Source organism: Chrysoperla carnea, chromosome 1 (assembly GCF_905475395.1).
Source record: "Chrysoperla carnea chromosome 1, inChrCarn1.1, whole genome shotgun sequence".
Lineage (NCBI taxonomy): Eukaryota > Metazoa > Arthropoda > Insecta > Neuroptera > Chrysopidae > Chrysoperla > Chrysoperla carnea.
In genome coordinates, this window is record NC_058337.1 from 95,605,784 (window position 1) to 95,631,575 (window position 25,792).

A 25,792-nucleotide genomic window follows, 5' to 3' on the forward strand; every position below is an offset into this window, starting at 1 on the left:
ATAATTAGAGTAGTGTATCGTTACCATGGAAACGAAACTCACGCACGGAGCGAATTAGGTGCAAATTTTATAGTATGCATTAATATGGGAATATCAGGGTGTGTTTGTAGCTATTTAAAAGTGTATTTGTACTTTTTTTATTTACGTGACGTCAAAAAACAAACGATTGCTTCATCAGCACAGTCTATACATGGTATTTCAACAATTAACTTAGTCAATTGTTTGTTTTCACTTGTTTTCGTTTGACCTTTACGCTAAAAATTCGAAGAGGTTACAAAATCGCTAAATATGAAAGTTGCAATATTAAGCTTTCTCCATGTCAGATAAAGTAATTAGTCTGTGAATAAATTTCCAGTTATTGCTCAAGATATTTTATTAGTGATATTATTACTGTTGTTATAACTGATTAAATTATCTAAGTTTACTGAAATTGATGTCAAAAATATCTGTTTCAACTTTATTATTTTACTGTACATATGACTCAACAAGTGCATTATTATACGAGCAATAAATATCGATTGAATGTAACAAAAGTGAAAAAATTAATTGTTGCTTGAACAAATCTATTATAAGTATCACCACATGTATTTTAACGCATGCGTTTCGTTCATTGTTTCGTCAATTTACAACTGAACAAACATGTGGTTCAAAATTATTTAGTAAAAGTTATCAGACGCATGCAAACATGCTTTGATTAAGTTGTTCGTACTGTATGTTTTAAACAAGAAAATCATTTACCTGAATGAAATAAAATGCATTATTCAAAGTAAAATTACGTCATACATTTATTGAATATAAATTTAAAATATTCAACAAAAAATCGCGCTATAAATAGTTGTCATTGAAATTATTTTCATTGTTGTAAAAAAAATGTGTTAAAAAAGATTTCAAAATGTCTCGTAAAAGTTCATTAATAGAATTAAAGCCGGGTAACGGTAAAATAGAAATTCGAAGCGATAATATATCGAACGATAATGGAAAAGTTGTGTTAAAACGTAAAATTACATTATTAAATGGTGTAGCGTTAATTGTTGGTACAATTATTGGTAGTGGTATATTTATATCACCCACAGGTGTATATTTGGAAACGAAATCAATCGGTGTATCATTGATTGTTTGGGCGTTAAGTGGTGTTTTCTCAATGTTTGGTGCATTATGTTATGCTGAATTAGGTACTTCTATACAACGTTCTGGTGGTGATTATGCATATATTTATGTTGCATTTGGTCCGTTACCTGCTTTCTTACGTTTATGGATTGCTATTTTGATTATTCGACCAACAACACAAGCAATTGTTGCATTAACATTTGCACAATATGCCGCTAAACCATTTTTCCCTGATTGTGATACACCAGATATTGCTGTGCGACTTTTAGCTGCTGTTTGTTTATGTAAGTTATTTATTTATTTTGATTACAAAACAAATTTTTAACTTTTTATGTACAATGACATTGTACTGGACAACGAGCCAGTGAACTAATTAAAGAGGGGCAACTAACGTATGTTTACTAATTTACAATTTGTTGTAAAAATTATTTTTTAGCTATTCATAAAATACGTCACGCAAACAGGGGAGCAAGAGGTGATGCTAGTCATAACGAAGTGTGGCCAAGGAGGGGGGGGGTTGTTTTATTTTAGGTTTAGACGTAGCTTGTTTGTTTTTTTTTATAAATTTTTATGGGGAGGGGGCTAAAAGGCAAACTTTTTCGTTTTTTATGAATAGCGTCTTTACAAGTAGTTCAAGTTACCTATATCATTTGTTGTAATATAAAAAGGGCGCTGGGTTAGGTTAGGTTAGGTTAGGTTTGGTTAGGTTAGGTTATATTGGCTTTCCACGAAAGACACACTTAGACTATAGAACTCATTGTGATTCCATAAATGTGTTTTACCACCTTTCCGCTGATAATTTCATTTAATAGCTCCGCAATTTGCACCTTCTTCATGCATATACCATGCATTACACCAGCACATCACAACTATTAATTAAATAAATTTTGTGCGACGTCGGGAATCAAACCCGCTACCCTAAGCATACCGCGGACGGAATTGAATTACGGGCGCAAACAGCGTATTCTTGCGAGAAATGAAGTTTTTTAACTGAATGTTCAAATTGTGAGGCACTTGCCAAATGCGGGTGATTTGTAGAAAAACTCGTTTGTCTGACTAAGTTAGTCCAAAGTTATTTAATTAAAATAACTTATCTTGTGAAATTAACTTGAGAAAAAATCTGATTTGAAAACTATCCATTTTCGAAAGCTTATCCTATGAGAAATTTTTTTTCCATTTATGGAGTTATGGACAGAAAGCTAACGTCTTTTTTTCAATTCTAACAGAAGAAAATTGCTTTTAACAATTGCAGAAGTACATGATTAATGAAGATTATTTAATATTTGTTTTCTATTTTCGAAGTTCTGAACGGAGATAGGTGCATTTTTAGAATGGGCCGGAAGTACGACTAGTCGATTGAGTTTTTATTTGTTTGATTTCTTCTTCATAGCTTTCACTAGTAATACGGATAATAATACGCTTGGTATCAATTTCCTATGAACACGAACACAGAGGTGGTCCCAAAAGACTTCGTTTTGAAACCAATAACTTCTTTCATATTCTATCAGTGCCTCTAAAAGGAATCAAAGCCATTTTCTTCATTAAAAAATGAAGATTTTGCGGTTTATATTGCAAGTTTTAACTTGTGATGTCACAAAGTTCGGATCCCTCCCATACCCCTTGTCACACAATGTCACATTTCTTTGACCCCTCTCCCTAAATTTGTGACGTAATTAATGGATGATCCCTAATACACCTAATCGCCAAAATAAAGTACATAAACTGCCTTAAAGAAATAAAAAAATTATTTGTTATTTAATAAGAAACTAGTAAAAAAAGTTGTTTTTAAAAAATAACAGTAATAACTTATTATTTATTATTATAATAAAAATCATCTGTAGATAAAAATATTCAAATCAAGGTCATAATTTGTCACTGAAAATCCCGAAATATAAGTAAATTTGTTGTGTTACCATGTCTACAAACAAAATATATTGAATCATTGCATGTCAATTGTTTAAGGCGTTTTCATACCAAAACGAAAGTGTTACCAAAAATTTCAAATGAAGGTGGATTGATAAGAGCCATTTTCCGCCCATTACACACTCGAAAATAAAAGTTTTGATTTTCAATTTTTATTGAAAGCATTTGTATTCTTAAAGATGTGTACTTTTGTTTACCATTTCCTTTACGTATTGTGTTAAAAATGATTTTCATTAAACTTATAATCATATAGCAGATTAAAAAAAATTATTAAAATACGAAAATCATCCAAGATTACAATTTAATAAACTAAAATATTTATGATAATGTTTAATGTTTATCATCTCGGAAACTTTAATTTATGCCTATGGATTATAGTAACGATTACCTTGGTATGAACGAGGTTCGTCAAATAAAAAACAGTGTCAACACATCTATTTTACCAAAAACGAAAACCCTATTTTAACTTGATGTTTATAAAATAAACTATTTCAAAATTTTGGCTTCAGGGGCGTATAGTAATTTTTTGACATAAGTTTTTCTAAGGCCCTCCTCTAACAACTAGTTTGCAACTTGTTTTTTATCATAAATTTTCCAATTAAGGTAGTACTAGCGCCAAGACAAATTTCGACTTGTGGTTGAAATTATTTATATCTTATTTTCAACTTTGATGATTAATTTTCGAAAAATTCTTACTTTTTGCCTTTCGGTTTTTTTTGTTTTCAATAATTAATTTATTAAGTTTTTTAAATTAAATAGTTTTTTCTTATATATAAGACCAATGTTTAATGTGCCTACTGTTGAAGTCATTTATTTATTTAAATAATTGGACAACCCCTCCTTCCTAAAATTTTCAGAATTGATTTGGACTTGAATTGAAAAAATTAATTCTCTTATCCAAAATTGCACTGGCGCTCGTACATCCTTAAAATGAAAAAAAATCCAAACCACGGAAATCGGCTGGTTACAAACTAATTTCCAACTGGTTTGCAACCTAAATTGCAATCAGGATAGGAAGGCCTTAATTGATTTTATTATCGAATTGAAAATATAGAAGCATAATAGAGCAAATTCTATTTACAAAATTTAAATTTGATAATTGTGATGGAAATTTATCAGAAACTTAAAAATAAATTAACAATATATATTTGACTAGCTAGATACCCGCCCGCTTCACTGGGCTTAAAAGTAAAAACCATCGCTTGATAGCCTCCACCGTCTCTTAATATACTCAGTTTTTAATTTTGTTAAATGTAAAATAGTCATAATTCGTTGAGTATATCAGAGAAGTTGGATATGATTTGTTTGACATATACTATTTTAAATTTTTACAGAATTCTTTAATTTATGGTTTAAATGATGATCATAGATCTACTCCATCTATAATCATCGTTTTGAACCATAAATTAAAGCTTTCTGTAAATAGTTAAAAAATGGTAAATGTCAAGTTAAATTTAATTATTTATTTTTTTTTTTAAATATATCTTTATAAATTATAGTTCAGGTGTTATTCTGATATATCAGCTATATTGCTGTACAGATTCATTAAAAACCATTAGCTGGATTTAGTGTGAAAGGCGTAACAAACAAACAAACAAACATGCTTACTTTCAGATTTATAATATAATAGGGATAATAGCAATATAAATTGTACAAGAAATTGACCAATTTCTTATTTATATGTAAAATCATTCAATGTTATACTGCTATTACATGGGGTGTACATTGTAAACGATAATTTAACCCTCCAATCTATAAATATATTTATGTATAAATATAACAGTTTAGGGAGTTGTATTAATATCGTGGAATAAATAACTATTTATTACATTTTCTCCTTAATTCAAATTATGGAAAGTTGGTAGTAATACGAACAGCTGCAACGCTTCGTTTTAACTTCTATTCCCATTTTTTAATGAAAATTATAAATATTGTAATCGAGCCAGGAAAAAGTAACACCCCCCTCATGCTTTAGGCCTTTAAGCCCCCTCACGTTTCGGAGTACATAGTTTTCAAAAACGCAAATTTCGATCGGCCGTGAACAAAAAAGTTTCCACAGTTCTTCTTCGAAACTATCAATAGTTATAATCTTAAAAATTGATAATACCGACTCGATACTGATAATATTAAGGGGGTTAAAGATGAGAAACTAGTTATAAAAAAAACTTTGACCTTCCTTTCACTCCCTTAATACATATTATCTGATCAGATTGTTAATTACGTAATTCAGGTTCCTTAATTGGACTTATAGTTGGTCTATTGTGCCTAATTTCATATCAACCCCTTTTGATAATATTTGGAGGGTAATAGGGGTGAATTTCGATTTCTGAAAAAATATTGACCTCCTTTCATTCTATTAATATCAGATCAGGTTAGAATGAAATTAGGTAAAATAACCGAAACACACTTTCCAATCGAAAACCTTCTCTCTCTTATAGTTTGGAAGAAAGGCTTTGTTGATCTATTGGCTTAATCTCATCTCAGTGCTTAATCCCATACCAACCGCACCTGATAGAGTTAAGGGGGTGAAATTCGTACCAAGCAGCATCGCGGAATTATTATGCTCAAGCTTGATGGCGTATTTCTTCTGCGAAATTTCGTTCAATGTTTTCAATAAACAAAATGATCTTTAATACGCCGCCAGGCAGCAAGGTTGGATATTATAAATAAACTTCGAAGCAATGTGTTCTTTTTGAATTATTCATGAAAAACTGTTTAAGGACAGTGGTGGGTTAGAATATCAAGAACATTTGTTTGAAACTTATTTTTAGTTTCAAACCCATAGTTTTTAAGCTAGTTCTGAAACACTAATGGCGTTGCCTTTGAAAACGAAGGTTTCGATTCCTAGAACATGCATATTAAGCAGAGAATTATGTAAGATCGCCTGATATTTTGATGCATGTCGTCCGTGCAACATAGTTGATTCAATTACATGAATTTATATTGTACGTATATATATAGGGGTCGTGTGGAGCTAACGCTAGATATTTGATATCAAAATTTTTCAAGTAAATTATTGTGTGGTACATAAAATTCTACGAACTACGGAACTGTTGTATTTTTAAATTATAGATTAATACTATTAACATAATATAATTTTGATAAGATTTAATCATGTGACGATTTTTTGTCAAATAATTCTATCAGAATTATATAAAAGTCATTGTTATATTTATTTACCTTGAATTTTTATCAAAAAACGAAGATTTCATTTTTAAATTCTACTAAAATAGTCTAGGTATGTGATTTGGCGCATGCTTGAAAACAAGTAGACATTCTCCTAAAAATTTATAAATTGTTGATCGGATTACAGGATGTTCAAAAACAAAACAAAAATTGTTTAATATGTACTGTTTGTTTTTCATACTTTTATACTTTTATATTATAAGGAAAACCCCAAATGACGTTAAGCAGTTAATATGGCAGTCATAGGCAGACTTAATTCTTAAAAAAACAGCAGCTATGGAATAACTAGATCATTAAAAGAGTAGACCATGAATGACAACTAATGGATTAAGAGCCAGGCCAAAATAAATTCATTGAATTTACTGAAGCTGATATTTTGAGGAATGGTTATAGTAGTTGTGTACACACAACTACTCATAGTGCGGCCAGTCAAGCGAACGATAGAGCAGGGGTCAGATATATGCTATCGAAACGGTGTAGTTTTACGTGGTACAAAAATGAATTTATTAAAGCTGGAAATTGTCCTACAACTTGTATATTGCATATAGATAACAGTTATGACACTCAGTCAGTTTAACGTTAAAACAGGGCTGGTCAGTCAGCCTTTATTTATGAACATTAAATAAATAAGATTCATTTATGATTTCCGTGGTCTTTAAATGAATTTATTAAAACTGAAAATTGTTATACAGCTTGAATATTGCTCAAAATTAAAAATTGGTTTAGTGGTCAGTCATAAACCTCGTAACATTGACATTTTTTTCCCGTCCGTTAACTTTTCACAATAATAAATATAAAGTTTCCAACATTCAAAAATGAACAAAACTACTTTAGTAAATAGTTTAAACTTATACCATTTCTAATAGCTTGAGCTTATAATCGAGTAAGTGAAACCGAAAAGAGGTCTTTACCTCGGAAGTTTTTTTCGGATCCCGATTTTTAATTTACCAGCTGCAAAATATTCATATGAGTGTATGCAAAAAATTAAACTCATGTGCGCTGACTCACTGGAATTAAACTCACTGAAAGTGCGGTTTATCCAGATTCCATCAAAAATATTTTAATTTGATATTCAACACTTGGATATCGCACGAGTCTGTCATCTTGGGCGGCTGTGGAAATGTGAAATAATCCATCCAGCAGTGTTTTTATCATACATCGAACCTACGGGAACTATGCATTTTTGATTCTTGACATTTTCCATTATTACAAAAACTATTGTTACTAGGAAAATAGACATTTAGTGATTATTCAAAAAAATCAATGTTCCTCCTCCCTAACACGACTCTTTTTGATGATAATTCCTGATGATAATGGTACTCATCATCAACTTAACAAACACCATAGGTATATTCAAGCTTTCAAGACGATCGCAATCGTTAACGAATATTGTCTTGCGAACTATTTTAAGAATGGTTACGTTACGTTAGTGTGATGGTTTTTTCCATGATAAAATTGATTAGAAATTTTTTTAAATTGTAATATAATTTCTATTGTCAATATTTACTCTTCATAATTTATATGGTTCGTTTGTTTTTCTTCTTGGTCTTTGATTCTCTTTCTTATCGTCAACGAACCAACCCATCATGCATTGAGAGTTGGTGATTATTAAACAATTGAAATATTGTCTCTTATTTTCATTATTATTAATTATATTTGACATAGTGAATGGATATGCCTCATAAATTATGATACTCGCGAAAAAATTGTTAACCTCGTTCTTATTTTACTTGTTCAATCGATTTCAGTTGAACTATAATAATTTATTTTTACGGCAAATAAAGTATTTTAACCGCCTAAAAATTCGGTGTTAGTTTTGAGTAATTTAGGCTTAGTTGTTTTGAAATTAAATTTGAAATTTATATGTTTTTTTATATAAAAATGTTTTGCTCGCAAAAAGAAGTCCATTTTGAGCACCCTTTAATTCATTGTGGCTATATTTTCGGGCTGAAAATTTAGTCTTTTATGGTAGGTATTAGATTTCCAATCAATAAACTCGTGAGGCAATTCAGTATCAGAACGTTGCAGATGCGGCTTTTGTATATCCTCTTCAACATTTCATCATGTCGACAGAAATTGACTAACTTCGTATCTTCTATTGCGAGACCTGCTAGCCACAGCCGCTAAAGTTACCCTACAAAAAACGGTATTCTACCACTGAACGCCCCGACGTTAATTGTAATTGGAGGATTTAAGCGGTCGTTAAAAGAGCTATTGTCTCCTAGGCCTTCCAGCACACTGACTTCCTGTAGCAGAATCAGCACCCTTATTATACAATTTGAAGGTAGAGACATGTTAATAATCTAAATTTTCAAATATGAACAAATTAAAAGTCGATTTTTATAAAATAATTTTGCCATCTCTTTTTAGAAAATCGCAATAAAATTTTTGAGTAGTTCTAGTTTGTTTTAAATACCTAATTCGTTTTTCAAATAGTTTATTGCAGTTTTTAATTCGGAATATTAAAATGAAAAGCTAACTTTGGTTCTGAAAACAAGGCTCCTTGAAAGCATTGCCCCTGGGTAACTTTATCTTGTGTTCGCCATTGTTACCATATTAACTATTTAATATTTTACTTTTGAACATTATCAAACGTTAAATGGGGGTAAGTTGTAATACAAATGGGGGTAAGTTGTAATACCTACTCCTAGAATCATATTGCTACTTACTAGAACCAACCGAGAGAATGATTCATATGCATTTCTTTGAAAGTAAAATAAAAACAATTTTTTTTGTACTTTTCAACTTTAAGGGGTTTCCACAATGAGTGAAGTAGTATAAGTAAAAAAAAAGAAATGGTATTCATTCTGAGTCATTAAAAATACCACTAAAGCTGTTACTGGTCAATGGGTAAAGAACTTCTCTATTAGAGAAATTTGTGAAGTTATTAATGTTTAAAAATCACATTATCTGATTATGTTTCTTAGAGAAGTTTAAATGTTGTAGATATCGCCTTACGGTACAATAGTTGAAAGGAATCCTAGGTACATTAGGCTGTCATTCATGGTACATTATTATCTTGAACTATTAATTACACTGCTTTTTTTTACCTATGGATGTTTAATATTTAAATTATTAAGAAAAAAATACATTCAGGAATAAGTTCTCTAAACAGTGATATTTTAGAGAATAGCATTAAAAAATACTCATAAATGTAAATTTTAATCCTTGGTATTCCATTCTCCCCTGTCGCATAAAGATGTTTGATACTGACATAATACTTATTTCAGTGTATCGTAATATTATATATATATATATATATATAATATATCAAATAAAATAAATCTGATAGCCTTATCGTGAATGTTTGAGATAGTTATATGAAGAAATTCAAATATCAATTTATTTAATTACTCTAGAAATTAATGAAGTTATTTTACGGAACTTAAAATTTGTTTGCAGAAGTATGAAACTGACAAGTGTTAAGCTTACCGATCTATACTTCAATAGATATGGCCTACACCAACGACGCTATGGTGTAAGGGCGAATGGTAAAAATTTACGTCTAATTTTTGTTCAAAGGCCTCTCGTGAGCCCTGAGTAGATTTACGAAAAACAAAAAAAGGCGGCAGTGTAGTTATATAAGTTTAAGGGAATAATTTTTACTATAATTGGTCAAACCCAACACGGTTTTTTATCTATATATAAAAATATGAAGCTGTTAGTTTTCTGGCTAAGGTTCAAAAGCGGCTTAACCGATTCGAATAATTCTTTCATATGTTTGTAATAATACCAGGAAGGTTTAGAAACCATAATATTATGGAAAACTCAAAAGAACAGCCCGAAAATTAACAAAATCCTCTCATAAGTGAAATATTGAGGTTTATGCTTTAAATATTCATTTATAAAGTAAAATTTACATTATTCCAAACATCTCAAATTATACGCGGTAATACTGATGGGTGATATCGTTCGAGAACCAGTTCCAAATTAAACAATATTGGTAGCCCAGGTAATTGATCAATAAATGTAGGGTAAAATTTGGGGTGTAGCGAGACCAAGCAAATTCTAAGGTTTTTATGAATAAGAGCAGAATGTAAGCGCAACAAGCTCCATCGCCGAAGGCCCATGCCATGTTGAAATCCATCTAAGTGTCCAAGATATGGAAGTAAAGTTTGTGTTTAGCGAGGGGGGGGGGGCTAAGCGGGACTATAGCTATTATTATACCCATTAATGAATCGGAGCTTCAAGAGATAGCAGTTAATGAATGGCTCAATAGATAGGAGTAATTGTTGTGTTAAGTGGACAAGCTTGCGGGTGGGATATCTGGGATTAGCGGACTGGCTAAGTATAGTATAGCTATGAATTAGAGCGAGCAGGTTAATTAAGATTAACAATCGTTGATAAAAAGCTATAATCAAATAAATTGTAAGTGAAACGAAGTTGGCCGGGTCATCTAGTAACTTCAAACTTGATACAAATGAATGTTTATGCGTTCGTGTTTTGTTTATTGATTATTATTTAGCAAGGGCAAGAAACTTTTAAAATATGATTTATACAATTGACTGGGTCGAGAAGTTCCATTACGTCACATATGTGACAAGTAAGAGAGGCCAAGAGGGAATTATATTCTCAACACTTATTCCAGTAAAAATAACAATTGATATTTATTTATATTTTTATCTTTGAGAATTTTTTTTGCGTGAATTTATTATTAAAGTGCGACTTAATCTTTGACCGGAAGTCTCAAAATCAATTAAATAAAATATATATTATTATCACATTTTCAAATACATTTTTTTTTTAAATATTGATAAAAGTTTATTGTCATTATGTTATTTAAAAATTATGATAATACCTACATCTAATCACAATTTGTTACAGAATGATCCAATAATTTCTGTTAATTTTAGTTTTTGTATAAAGTTATAAATAGAAACCATTATTGTAATATAATAAAAAAATCACCTTTTATTTCATTAAGCGGGTACTTCTAAATGAAATACCTATACAGGATGTCTTTTTTAACTTGACATTTGAAAAAAATGTATGCAAGAAATTTGAAAAAACTCTCAATGATTTAAAATACAATCTGGTCTAATGATTTTGCGTATGAAATGAAGGACATTATTTTCCCTTTATTTTACCTTTTTCCCGAAATTATAAAAGATTGAAGATTAAGAACTACTACGTAACTTCATAACGTCCCGATTCGATTAAGAAACGGGAATAACAACATACCACTTTTTGTGCCTCTTCACCATAAATCCGTTACTGCTAATCCCTACTTACCTGGTAAAAATCTGATAAGATTGAAGCAAATAGATGTTATTTTTGGATTCAGCGGCCTGATTAAATGGGGTAATTTATCAAAGTAGCCCATGCAACTGAAAAAATTCTTTTTTACAAACCAGTGTAATTTTTAAATTTAGCTTAAGTTCAAATAAAAGTTATTATTTCGAGCAAAGTTTTATAAGGTTCTGATCACTTTCACAAAATGTTAAAGTTAATAAATTTAGGAAAAAGTGCCAAAGGTGTATCTAGTCTTGGTCGGCAAGACCAAGGCTGATTTTGCCCGTCATTACTCTCTCTCTCTGGGCTATAAGATTTATGAAATGTATCAAGGTATACTTAGTTTGTAACACTTAATTGGGGGCTACAAGCAAAATTTTGGTATCGGTGTTCATAAAAACCGTTCCCCGTTTTTCGTTTGAATGTCGGCCCGTGTGTGCGTCTGTCTACAACACGATAACTCAAAAACAAAAAAAGATATCAAGCTGAAAATTTACAATGTGCTCAGGACGTAAAAAGTGAGGTTGAGTTCGTAAATGAGCAACATAGGTCAATTGAGCTAATTCCAGTGAGCTAATCAGTTTTCCACAAAAATATTGAATGAATTTAAAAAAGTCCGATAAATTGAGGGAATTTGTAGTTTTCGTGGTTGAGGTGTTCTTAAGCTACAATTGGTATTCTCGGCATTTCCGTCTCCACGCGTCTCATGTCAAGGGCACGCATTTTTATTTTTCTACATTCCCTAAACAAGAATCTACAGTATATTACAACCAATTTTTTTGCATACGATTTTGATGCTCTATAAGCCCGTACAGTGGCGTAGCTAGGGGGGCAAGGGCCCTGGTGCATAGGGAAAGAATCGGGCCCTCCTCCTCCCCTCTTTCCGCGTAGTTTGAATTCCCAATCTCTTGCGCGCTTTAATTTTTGCGAATTCGTCTATAATTTCACTCAAATCCAAGTTTGATGCCGCCTCATTTTCTATTGCAATTTTTTAAATTACAAAAAAAAAAAAATTTAATTTTTTTTTTTCAAAGCTGAGGTTTGAGGGCCCCCTGAGCTCCGGGGCCCTGATGCACTGCACCACCTGGCCCTATGATAGCTACGCCACTGAGCCCGTAGCGTCGTTAGTAGATTAAATCATTTCTAAATAAATATTGAAGCATAATTTTTTTTTTTGATAGGTCTATTAAGTGCTATCAATTGTATGAGTGTTCGATGGGCGATGCGTATACAAAGTGTATTTACAGCAGCTAAATTAACAGCATTGGCATTAATTATATTAGCTGGAGCCATACATTTATTACAAGGTAAGTAGTAAAAATAAAATATTTGTTTACTTTATTAATATTCATAAAAATAAATAAGTAATGAATGTGTTATTTAGATGCAGTTAAATATATATTTATATAAATAAACATTCATATTATTTATATGATAGATTAGATAGGTGTTTGTCAATTCGATTACGTTCTCGCAATTGTTAGACTTGTCGGATATTTAAACTGATTTATGAATAGGAGCTATAACCAAAATTTCGAGAAAGAAATAATTATACCATGTATATGAAATATACGAAGATATACTAAGTTTAGTCCTAAGTTAGTAACGATTAAAAATATTTAAACCATGAACAAAATTTTGATAAAGTTGTTCATAAAGTCACCTAATTAACCCATTTCCAGTTGTCTGTCTGTCCGTCTGTCATCACGATTACTCAAAAATGAAAACATATATCAAGCTGAAATTTTTATAGCGTGCTTAGGACGTAAAAAGTGAGGTCGAGTTCGTAAATGAGCAACATAGGTTTTGGATCTTGTAAACTGTTAGAGATAGAACAAAAGTTTAAAGGTAAAAATTATTCCTTATAAAAAAATAAACAACTTTTGTTTGAAACATTTTTTCGTAAACATCACTGTTTACCCGTGAGAGCGCAAATTATGCGCAAATTGTATAGTATGTATTATATGGGAATATCAGTTATATATGTGTGAAATATATGTATGTGTAATTCGACAGAGTAATCAACATTGTCTATACAGTGGTATTTCAACAATTAACTCAATCAATTGTTTGTTTTCACTTGTTTTTATCTATATTTCGATATTTTGGGTAAATTTTATCTACAGTAAAAGTAGTGCGGGCAAAGCAATTCGTAATAATTTCCTCATTTATTAATTTTAATAATCTGAAATGATATTCAACGTGAATTTCTTTTGCTTTCTTTCAAATTTTGCTTTTTCCAGGGCTTTTGATCGTAGACAATTGATAGTAAAAGTCATTCCTCGACTTATCTCACATTTCGTCAATAACTCAATAATAAATAATGATATTTAAGTTAGGATTTCCCCGGAGAGTGTTGGTGTCATTTTGTGGTCGAAAGATAAGAGTGACTAATTTTTAGAAGTAAATAGAGGCATCAGACAAAATAGTTTTCTTATCAATTAAAACTGAATTGAAAAAAAAAATTTTGAGTGTGATATTTTTTATTACTTCTATATTTAATGAACCACCGTTATAATAAGGCCGCTTAATACCGCCCTCGCTCTCTGAAAAAAGCAAAGATTTTATAATAGGAAATGAAATCAATAATACATAGAATCGATAAAAATAGAGATCAATCTTCTATAATTTTAAATTTATTATTTACAATTCGATCGAATTTTTTTGAGTGTGATACTTCTGATCTCTTCTAAATTTAATGTTACGCCGTTATAGTCAGGTCGCTTAATACCGCCTCGCTCTCTGAGAAAAGCAAAGATTTTTATGGAAATTTTTTTATGGAAATAAAATCAATAATGCATAGAATCGATAAAAATTGAGATCAATTTATTTACGTTTTAAATAATTTATTTAATAATTTATTTACGTTTTAATTTTAAACTAGAATTTATAAACATTTTATTAAGTATATAGTATTTTAAATATATGATGGCATGCGACCAATTCACACGGTGGCTAAAAAATTTATACAATTAAAAACAAAAATTTACGAGTAATCAAAAAAGAATTATACATTTTTAAATTGGAATAAAACCAAAATGGCATACAATATTAATATGTAAATAATCAAAGAGATTATACAGGGTGTTCCGTAAGTACCGAACGGTTTTATGGCAATAGGTAGAATATAAAATTCTAAGACGAAAAGTATTTTTTCATTTTTTGATTCGGTGCCCGGATAGTTAGCTATTAATTAAAACAGGCAGCCAATCAGAAGCATTGTAACTAAAAATTAAAACCACTCGATTCTGACTGATACTGACTAATTAATGAATTTTGACTGATTAAAAATACATTATTAAATAATTATTTTTAGTCAATAATATTTCGTTAAAAGTTTAATATGCAATTATATTTTTGACACATGGTAATTTTTGTGAGTAAAAAGTTGATAATAAAAACTTTATCATTTTCGTAAACCACTCTGTATTTCATCAATCGATTGTATACGATGTTTAAATTACAATTAATTAATAAACCGGAAAACAAATGAGTTTTTTCAACTTATATTGCTTCCTACAGTACTTGTGTGGCCTATATATTAATTTTGCCATACATAAAAATATTCTAATTTACTTTATATCTTTTCAGGAAATGTTTCAAATTTTGAAAATTCATTTAAAGGAAATTATAGTGCTTCAAGTATTGCAATTGCATCGTATTCAGGATTATTTGCTTTTGGTGGCTGGAATTACTTAAATTTTGTTACAGAAGAACTTAAAGATCCATACAGGTTAGTTTATAATTTTTTTATTAATTTTCTGGTAGAAAGTTATTGTTTCAATTTATAGTGGAGTGCTTCAGGAAAAGGATATTTTACTCTTTACGAGAAATAATCTAAACATAGGTATATTATTGAGATAGCTTAGGCAAAAGGCAGTCCGAAAATATTAGTTTTAGTTCATAACATAACAAAATAAATTTTAAAATTCAATTCAAATTTTTTTAAATCTGTTTTTAAACACCTTAAAATAGTAGCTGCCATGTTACCACGTCATACAGCTTTGTAAACAAAAAATTATAAACAATTATCAAACAAACTATCAGAACATTTGTTTGCGTAGCTGTGTGGCGTCAGGACCACATTATTTGACCGTTTTCGTCAAATGTAAAATTTGTATACATTTTTAGGGACTTGACCGATTGAATACAATTTTTTAGTGGTTTATTAGCACAACAGAATCTAATTAAGACACTTTTAAAAAATGGGTGTAATACTCTATTGCATTTATTTATGAATCCTATTGCATTTATTTTGCATTCAAGATCATTTATTTTGTATTCAGGATTATTATTTTGTCTATCTTCAAATTCTTGCCGTGTGATAAATCGCCAAATAATTTATTATTAAATCAAAGCTGGTGGAAGCGGAACAAAATTTAGAATTTTCGTTAGCATTAAATAAAAGAAAATTTATTATCAGATCAGATCGTTTTCAATAAATATAAGAATGGTATTTCTATTCCTCGGCTGAATCCGTAGCGACGACTGAGTTCGCAGTATTCTTAAAGCGACTGAATCCGCTTGGTGTGTTTCTCGTTCTAGTTTTTGATATATTCACACAGTTTCAGGATATATTTTGAGCCATGAAACTCAATACGCAAGTACACCTTAATATTTACATAAATATTTGCGATTTCAGAAAGTAAATAAATTTAAATTTGTAATTTCTATTTTACTTCAATTATTTTATCATGTAAAAGACTGAAACTTACTAAGTTGTTTTCAATTTTAATTTTCAAAGCATAAAATAATAGAAACTGTGAATAAAGTTTAGGAAAATAAATAAAAAATTTTTATTATTATTTGAGCCTCTACGTCCATATCCATCACGAAATTTTTGATATTTTGTGGTAAAGTCAAGCTTGTATTTCTATATTACCTTGGAAAATTTTATTATCATTTCTTATCACCATTACCGGTGCGCGTATTATTTCAATCCATTTAATAGCCACCGTAGTCAAGTCGTATTCTTTTTCAACTACATGTATAATTCATTGTATTGTAACGGATACCAAATGTACAGTTAAACTATAGTAATACGTGATTTAGGGACTTGAGTATTCTTGTAAAAATTGAACTTGATAAAATAATCGTTTGATGACAAATTGCAGCAAAATTTATTGTCTAACTTTGCTTATTATAAAAATTTCAATTTTTCAATGCAGTATCAAGTCAGAAATTTTATTATAAACAGAACTAGTTTGTGCGTTGCAGTTAACGAAGCACTATTTGAGAAATTAATGTAATTTTGCCTATTTATTAATTAATTTCAAGCTTATTAAAAATAAATTTGGCTATCTCATATTTTTTTAAATACTCCACAGGTGATTTTTTTTAAAGTTTCCTCACTTTCTATTTCGCGAACACATTAAAAAATAAAAAAAGAGTGTGTGTACTTATGTACACGCGTTAGAAGTTATACTTCTTTGGCGTATGAAAAAAATTTAAAATAACTCAAATGCAGTAGTAATCGACAATAAATATTAAAATCAATCAAAAAGATTTTGTTAAAGATTTGTCAAGTAATCTGTAATATAAATTAAAAAGAGATGATTAAAATTATTCGATTCGATTCACAAAATGATAAAATATTATTATCTAAAGTAATAAATAATAAATAATAAATAATTAAATTTTATTATTATTTGATTATTTGTTAGAAAAATAATAAGTTCTTTAGAAATATATCTATATATTATACTTACAAAATTAACCTCTAATATTTGAAAACACTGTAACTATACACTGTACTGTAACTATATTCAGTGTTGATATATTTTTTTATTATTTCAATTCTGTGGCTAACTTCATCATGTCGTTCGTGCGCGCGCAGCTCACAAATTCACTCTCATCCAAACGCGCCAAAAGAAGTATAACTTCAATAACTTCAAAAACACGTATCGACTCATTTTTAGTGAGAATGAAAATGTACCTTTTAGTTTTTTTTTATACGGGGAAATCTTCATGGTCCTATTATCTTGTATAATATTAATACAGTATAAATTCATGACTTCTTATCAAAAGTTAAATGTACAATTTTTTCACTATAAAATAAACATTGAATTATATTACCATGGTATAGCAGATAAAAGATTGTAACATATATTATACTTTATTTATACGTTCGATATGCTTACACCTTTGTAGAAAATTGAAGAAGATAGAAAGCATTCTTGTGTTTAGTGTATAAAATATCTATTAATGTTTTACACTTATTAATATACACAACTATTTTCTTATTGGCTAGAAAATTAGACGCGCTTCATTAGGAAAACATTGATTATCAATATAACTATTTAATATAAAGATAATAAATGAGAATTCTAGGATATTAAAATTAAATTTCGATTTGCCCCGATTTCTATGATAATCATTATTAGCTAATCGTAATTACTCTTATTGTGTATGTTACTCGTTACTAATTTGGTGGGGGTCTGCGACCGTTAATTCATGATGACTACTTGGTGAGAACTACAAACTGATAATGACCACTTGGAAGTCGAAATACGTATTTATACCTATGATACAAAAATTGATCTAGGATATGGGGCCAATCGAAATTTAATAACTGCTTAATAAAAGCGAATATAGTTTTGTGAGTCTGGTGTTGATTTAATAAATCTCATAGCCGATTTGCTCAATTTAAGAAGGTACTCTTCAAACTGGAGCTTTATTAAAATGACTAATTTTTTTCTAAAATAGTTACCTTTGATTTCAGCAAGGGATATTTCCATCAAAACAAACGTTATGGTAGTTTTCGTTTCATTTTAAGAATAGTTAAGGATAGAAATTGTTCAGTATATTTTTCCAAAATACCAACAAATTTTTCGAAAGTGACCGAAAACTATTTTCCATGAGGATGTGGAGGAGTCCTTTGTAGTAATGACAATTTAATATTGTTAGAACGAAGAAAAAAACTACTTTGATGAAAAAGGTGACCTTTGCCACATAAATAAAATCAAAGGTTAATATTTTCAAAATAGAAGCCTGCACCTGGAAGATTTGAAATTATAAGATTCGTTGGTAAATTAAGGAGATTGTATGTAACTTTCTTGTAGGTCATTGCACTATCGATTGGGATATTTCACTAAGCTCGTATTATTTATATTATTTATATTATCTACTTACAGCGAAGATATCAATATTTTTGAGTCGTGGGTGTAGTAAGCTCATTTTATATAAGTCAGTTATACTGAACGGTTCAAATAGTTGGGCTTCCAAAATCAATTTAAATAATAGATATTTTAATTTGATTGTACAGAGCAAAGGAAATATTCGAATTGTGAAAAAGAAAATATTATTAAGAAAATATTAATCCAAAAATTGCGTTTCAACTTATTGAAAATGTAAACAGGAGAGAAAGCATTTATCAAAAATCTTATAATTGAAAAATATTGACTATCTCAATGTAGCTAAGCCAAAGTAGTAAATCTAGTCGAAAATGTTAATGTAGTGATGTATTAGAATTTTCCAAAAAGTTCTTGAATTTGTAGGAATTTTTCAGAATGTTTTTAGATGTTTCACATTATTCAAAAAAGATCTGGAATGTTTCAAAATTTACGAGATTTTTCAAGAATGATTTGAAATGCTCGAAAATGATCTAGTTTGATTCAAAATAGTCACAAATATAAGAAAATTTTCTAGTACATTTCAAGGTGGTTTGGAGTTTTCTAGAATCGATCGAAATTTCGAAGAACGATCTAAAATGTTCCGGATTTTTTGAGAATTATCTGAAATGTTCCAAAAGATTAGAGAACGATTTACAAGATTCCGGAACGATCTAAAATATTCGAGAATAACCTAGTTCTATTCTTGCCTGGGCAACACCGAGCATTGCAGCTAGTTAATTTTTTTGAATGGGATACTTTTGTGATTTATTTATTTGACAGAGTTTTTATGAATCGTAGTTAAGTTAATATGCGAACGACAGAAAGGTAGCAATCAGCAATAATTGAATTTCTTGTTTTGAATTGAATGTAATTTATATATTTTATACTTTCTTAATTTAATATTGAAATATGACAAGTACTTATTTTATTATAATTTAATTCTAATATTAATATTAAATGCAGTAAATAATAATAATTATTTATTTTAATAATTTTATTAAATTTTTTTATTCTCAAAACCGGTGTTCAATTAATTAGCTATGTAAATAGTTTATGCCTACGATTTTCATATAAAAATAATTAAATAATGTATTCAAAAGAATGAAGATGTATAATATTTTTAAACTAAATACAACGTATGGACCATAGATAAAATAATAGTACTATTACAATATCTTTGGTATCGGCGTATCATAATTTCTATACATGATGAGTTCTGTTCAAAGTGATCTTCTTAGGAAGCCATTTCCTAGAGCAATGAAGGACTAAGATTCATGAATTTAGCCGTTGACATAAAAATATTAATAAAATAAAAAATACGTTACTAACATTAATAATAATTTTAAATTGTTATAAAATTAAGAAAACTTCAACACTCAAACAATTACGCTTTCCTTACGACTTGGCATGTCATGTTACGTTTCTTGGAGGATATAATGTCACTATTAATCATATTTTTCAAAATGATTGAAATTTATATTGTGCTTAGACTTTCAGGCATTGTTATCTCTCTGTTCGAGAGACAAAATCTTCGAAAATTCAAGAAATTTTTTGAAAGTTATGCAATCGGTCGAGTAGAACTTGAGATATCAAGTTTGGGAGACAATTCCGACAGAGTAACTCGCATAAAAATATTACTCGCTTTTTTTTATAGAAAGTTTACTGTATCTCCGAAAATAAGAAGTATTATCAAAGACAATAAATGAATTTCGATTATTTGCTTATTTTTGCTCAAGTTGATTGACCGAACCTATTAATTTCTGAGTTTTTAAATTAGAAAGGCGAGTCTTAAAAATGCAAAACTTATTCCATTTAATTAAATATGAATTATTTGATGAATGTTTTTAAGAAAAAATTCCATAACATTTTAACAAATTATGAAGGCTATTTTAATTAGGATTATGTCTGAAACTTAATAATTTCAATTAATATATCGATTACATTTAATGTCATTTAGAAAGTATTTAGAGTTAAAATGGTCAATTATTGCGTGTCACATACAATGACTTCTACACACATATTTCATATCAATATTAGTTCGAGAACTACTAACGTAAAAATATTCTTTCATTTAAAAACTACTGACATTTTAGCTTCGTATCATAGAAAAATAATCTTGTTTAAACTCCATACAATCTCTTTAAGCCCTACGTATAGAGAGGTTTGTATTGTTTATATGCTTCTACTTATTTATTTGCTTCTATTTACAAAATTACTTCTAGTTTATAAAATGGATCCTACGGACATATGTTGCTCAAATCAAAGTCATTTTTTACACCCTGAGTACGCCGCTATAATGTACCTATATGGTACCTATACCAAAATTTTGTTTGTAGCATTAATATTTCTAAGCATTACAAACTTGAGACAAATAAAAAAAAAAAAAAACTTAATAAACTCTTATATATTTGATATTTACAGGGTATAAAAAGCAAAGAATTGATCCAACCTAGTTTCGTGCCCGGAACCTCTTTTGGTTTGCCAAAAATGATTTTTCTCCATTTTTATCCATCCTAAGGAAGAATTGTGATTTACATAAATTAGGGAGTTTTTTTGACGAATTTTGTAGATAAATTCTACTGTCGGCTTGAAGCTATGCTTATTATCACTTTGTATTAAGCTTTAAGTAGTAAAGAAGTAGGTATGTTTGGAGAGAAATAAGAAAATGTTTTGTGAAGCGAGAAGCTAACGGCTAGTTTATAAATAAATAACAATACACATCTTTAGCTTAGCTTCGTTCCCGAATTGGAAAGATTAATGAAATAACTTTTAGAGAATGAATGGTTTTACGCTATTTTATAATGTAAACTCTGTGTCACAAAATGTGTGTTTTACCATTCTAAGTGATATAGTTATAAAATATAGTAATATCACTTAGAATGATAAAACACGTGGAAAATTGATCTTGTGTTCAATAAATAATAATATTCATGTGTCCGGCTCTTGATCTATAAAAAACTATTTATTAACTCCTAACTTTTAATGTAATAATTTTAACATTATAGCTTCTGGGATCTCTTTTTATCTAATTAAAATTTAATTAGAAAATAAGACAATTTTAAATTGTAATCTAAAATAAATGAATCATTATTAAAATTTTACAAGACAATGCTCAGTTTGTTTGAAAATTTATCAAAGCACATTTTGTTTGTTCACTTTCACTTTTAGGCTGAAGTTATAAGAATATCGTATAAAAAATGCATGTAATATTGTCCTCCCATTCCAACCCAATTCTTCTCTCATTCCAATTTTTCGGGCTGGCCATTGGTCTATTCGACTGATATATTCACTTAAAAATCAATTACAATGAATCGATCTAGTAAGAATCGATCCCAAAAATCGTAAAAATTGAAAAATATATTTAAATTCATAATGATGAAAACAAAATTGTCTAAAGCATTGCTTTATTTTACTCTTTTACAAATATAAAACAATTTTTCACAAAATCGTCCATCGTCGCCACTGCTCAATTTTAAGCATGAAGAATCGATTCAAGGCAGAATCGAACCGTGATGGTCCATCTCTATTGTGAGTTCTCCGAATCGCAATGTCGGCTATAAATAGGTTGATACTACTCAGAAAAATACTAAACTTTTATTAAAAATGAATCCAGCATCAATTGTATACCAAAATGTGATTCAAATTGAAATTTATTTCTAAAACAATTATTTTACGAGAAATTTGGGGTGATGAAATTTAAACAAACCTACATCATAAGTTCTTTTAAATGATTCATCTGAAATAGAATTTCAATTTATTTTCTTCTTTATTTATTTATATATATATAAATTACCTTCATTCTTATAAAAGCACGTAAACGATTTGTTATTTTAGTTGTAAAAGTTGTCATTTTTCTTAAAAATATGAGAAATTGGAACAGATTTTAGAAAAAAATCTCGTGGTCTCCATTACTAAATGTCATATATACCCCCTTCATTATAGTTTTTTGTTGAAATGAGATTTCTCATTTCTGTGCCAGTTTTTGAGCAACTTACATACCGAATTTCAATCTTCTAGGTTAATTTGCAGAAGCTGTATAGATGTTCAAAGCCATAAAAACGTTATTTACTCTCTGGGAATCCCCCAAATTGATTTTGATGAAGATATTTACCAGTAGCGAATAGGTATAATGGATAATAAAGAAACAACTTAAGCAGTGTTAAAATAAAAATGTAGCCAAGCAGATTTTAAAGATATTAAAATTAAATTTAATATTCTCTTATAATTATGCAATTAACTTATTTTAAAATTTACGTGAAAGTAAAAATATTTCATCGCTTACACTGCAATTATGGCCTCATTACTTGCACAAAATATGTTTTTATCATATGCTAGGAGCCAGACTAAACATCTCGAAGCCGATGGTTTCTTTGGCTGTAATCAAGTTTTTTATGAATTTAATTCTTGAAGGAGTTTGTGTCTAAAGTGAGGCCCAAAGTATTTTATAAGCAGATAGAAAAATTGAATCTTACTGGCTCGAAAATTTTGTTCCAGATTTGTTGGCCCATTTTACTTAACAACCAAAAAAAAAGTTCTCTCACCTGTAGTCAAATTAAGAATAAAAATAGTGTCAAATAACTAATTTTTTGCTAAGATCCACGGGTTTTACAAAAAAAAAAAAATTTAATATCTTTTGAATTTAAATTAACCCAAAAATACAATCAAAGTTTTTTATTATTTTTTTGACCTTTTTGAAAAAAAAAATTTGTAAACAAGTTCCAACCAAAAAACAATTTCTTTATTTTTTTATAACAATTTTTGGCACCACTTGAGGGGCAACCATCGGCTACGGAGAGTGGCTGGGCGGCTGCACTATGATATCCACTGCTTGTCAAAGATTTTTTTTTGTATTTGTGGTTTAAAAAGTATTGTTGTCATTTTCTTGTAATAAAGTGTCTTGCTCATAAAATATTATTATTTAACTTTCATAAAGTATTATTAATTACATACAACTACGGTATAGAACTAAATCTTTTATCGTAAAAGCATACATTTTACATCAGAGCGATCTACCCATTATTACCCAGTATTTACGTTAGTTTAAATTAACAAAGGAGATATTCCTCGCCTCTTAATCGTTTGTTCAAAGGTAATAGTTTGAGATCTAAAAGTAATATTCCTTGCGAGGTAGTAGAGTTGGCAACACTGATTTTAGCAAGACTAATAATTCCATATACAACTATCATCGAAGATACTTTTATGAAGCTATATAACAACATGGATCGAATCTATATTCTAAATGTGTCACCAGCTCTTAAAATATTATTAGAAAACCAAAAATATGCTATGAGTCAGCAGGTGGACGTTTTGATCATAAATAAATTTAATTTGTCCCAGTAATAAAAAAATTTGAAAAATTGCTAATTAAACAAATATCATTTACATTATTATTAATAATTACAAAACTTTATTCATTATTCTGTTGGCTTTATTATGTATGAACGATTAATTTTTGTTCCAATTTTCTCTTGGATTTTTCGAAAACACTGTACAAGTGTAAAACGATCGAACAACACGAGAAAACACTTATTTTAATAAAAAAAGTTAGTTTTACTCGAAACTTTTTTTCGAATCGCGTTATTTCCACAGCGGAATGAAAAATAACAAAGTATCGGTTCTATGAGGGTAGTGGGCGACGTGGTGACTTTAAAATCTCAAAGGGATACCTCGATTTTATATAACAGATTCATACCTCTCGTTACAAAAATTCTCCATACAAAAAACCAATTTTGTTAATTCGGAAGGTTTGCTATCCATTCGCGTTATAAAACCCTCCAATTGAAAAAATAGTTGTGAACCAAATTATAAGTAGAAACGAATAATAATTTTAGTAAAAGCTCAATTTATTACATAATTTAATCATTCACTTTTGGCTTCCGTCAAGCGGGAGTGTTGCAGCTTTCGAAAACACTCATTTCGTTCCAAAATTTTATATTGAATCATTTTATCTGTTTTGTTTACATAAATATATAAGTATCAGGACGTGGCAAAGGAGGCACCCGCCACCGGCGCATAAGAAATAGAGACGCAAAACAAAACGTACGTTTTATACGTAAAACAAAAAGTTAGTAAAGAATCATGTAAAAAGCGCTCATTAATTTACATTTAGTCCTAAAATTAAAAAATTCAATTTTTTTAATAACACAGACAAATCTGATCCCACCTTATTGGAATTTTTTTTGAAACCCACTATTTTTGGGTCATTCTTTTCAGCTGTTATGTCACTTTTCCACTAGCTATCACTTATGTGCTTAATTCCGGGACCAGGACTCCACATTCTTGAAACCCATTAGAGCTAGGTTAATTTTGGTCACAAAAGTATGACCCAAATTTAGTAGGATTACATACTTGGTTTATCAAAATTGGATAAAATTTGGTTGTGATAGAGCAAAGTTACATTTTTTGGATTCTGATGACGTCATAAAGTAAAAAAATTCAATTTTTTTGATAATACAGGAAAATTTGATCTGATCTTATTGGAATTTTTTTTGAAACCCACTAATTTTGGGTCATTCTTTTCAGCTGTAATGTCAATTTGTCGCTATAGCTATCACGTATATGTTTAATTTCGGGACCAGGATTCTACATTCTGGAAACCTATTAGAGCAAGGTTAATTTGGATCCCAAATTTGAAAAGTATGACCCAAATTTAGTAGGATTTACTTTTACATACTTGGTTTATCAAAATTTTATAAAATTTGGATGTGATAGAGCAAAGTTAAATTTTTTGGATTCTGATGACGTCATAAAAATTGGTACGATATAACCGACTTTCTCTTATATTTGAGTAAATAATAATAATTATCTATTATTTAAATAACAATTGTCAATATGAATCAAATTACAAAATTATGGTTTATAATTATTTTAGCATTATTTTTAAATATTTACATTAATTATAATTGTAGTTATATTACTTAGTATTCATATTATTACCAATTAAATGAATTTACGTTGTATTTACATTATTAAGTAAACATCAAAACAAAATAAATGCTTAATTTTATAATATCAGTTATTAATCAAGTAATAACATTCAAAGTAGGACGACATTCAAAAATTAGGTAGTTTTACAAAATTTCATTTTTACCTGTATTCGCTCAATGCATTAGTTTTATTTCAGGAAGTTACCATAGTAATGACACACTACTTTATTTATTCCATTAGCCTTTTTCTCTGAAGACTTGGGGGGGGGGGGGTACACATTCATTTTATGAGGTTATGATCTAAAT

General features: G+C 29.2%; 1 protein-coding gene across 1 annotated transcript in view; it reads left to right on the plus strand.

Moving 5' to 3' along the window:
* Positions 1 to 695: 695 nt before the first annotated feature.
* Positions 696 to 25,792, plus strand: part of LOC123305466 (large neutral amino acids transporter small subunit 1) — a 33,051-nt gene continuing 7,954 nt past the window's right edge. Inside the window, exons 1-3 of the mRNA XM_044887184.1 lie at positions 696 to 1,391; positions 12,630 to 12,755; positions 15,040 to 15,181. Of these exons, the coding sequence (XP_044743119.1) occupies positions 893 to 1,391; positions 12,630 to 12,755; positions 15,040 to 15,181 (767 nt within the window). The 5' untranslated portion in view covers positions 696 to 892. The remainder of the gene's footprint in view (positions 1,392 to 12,629; positions 12,756 to 15,039; positions 15,182 to 25,792) is intronic.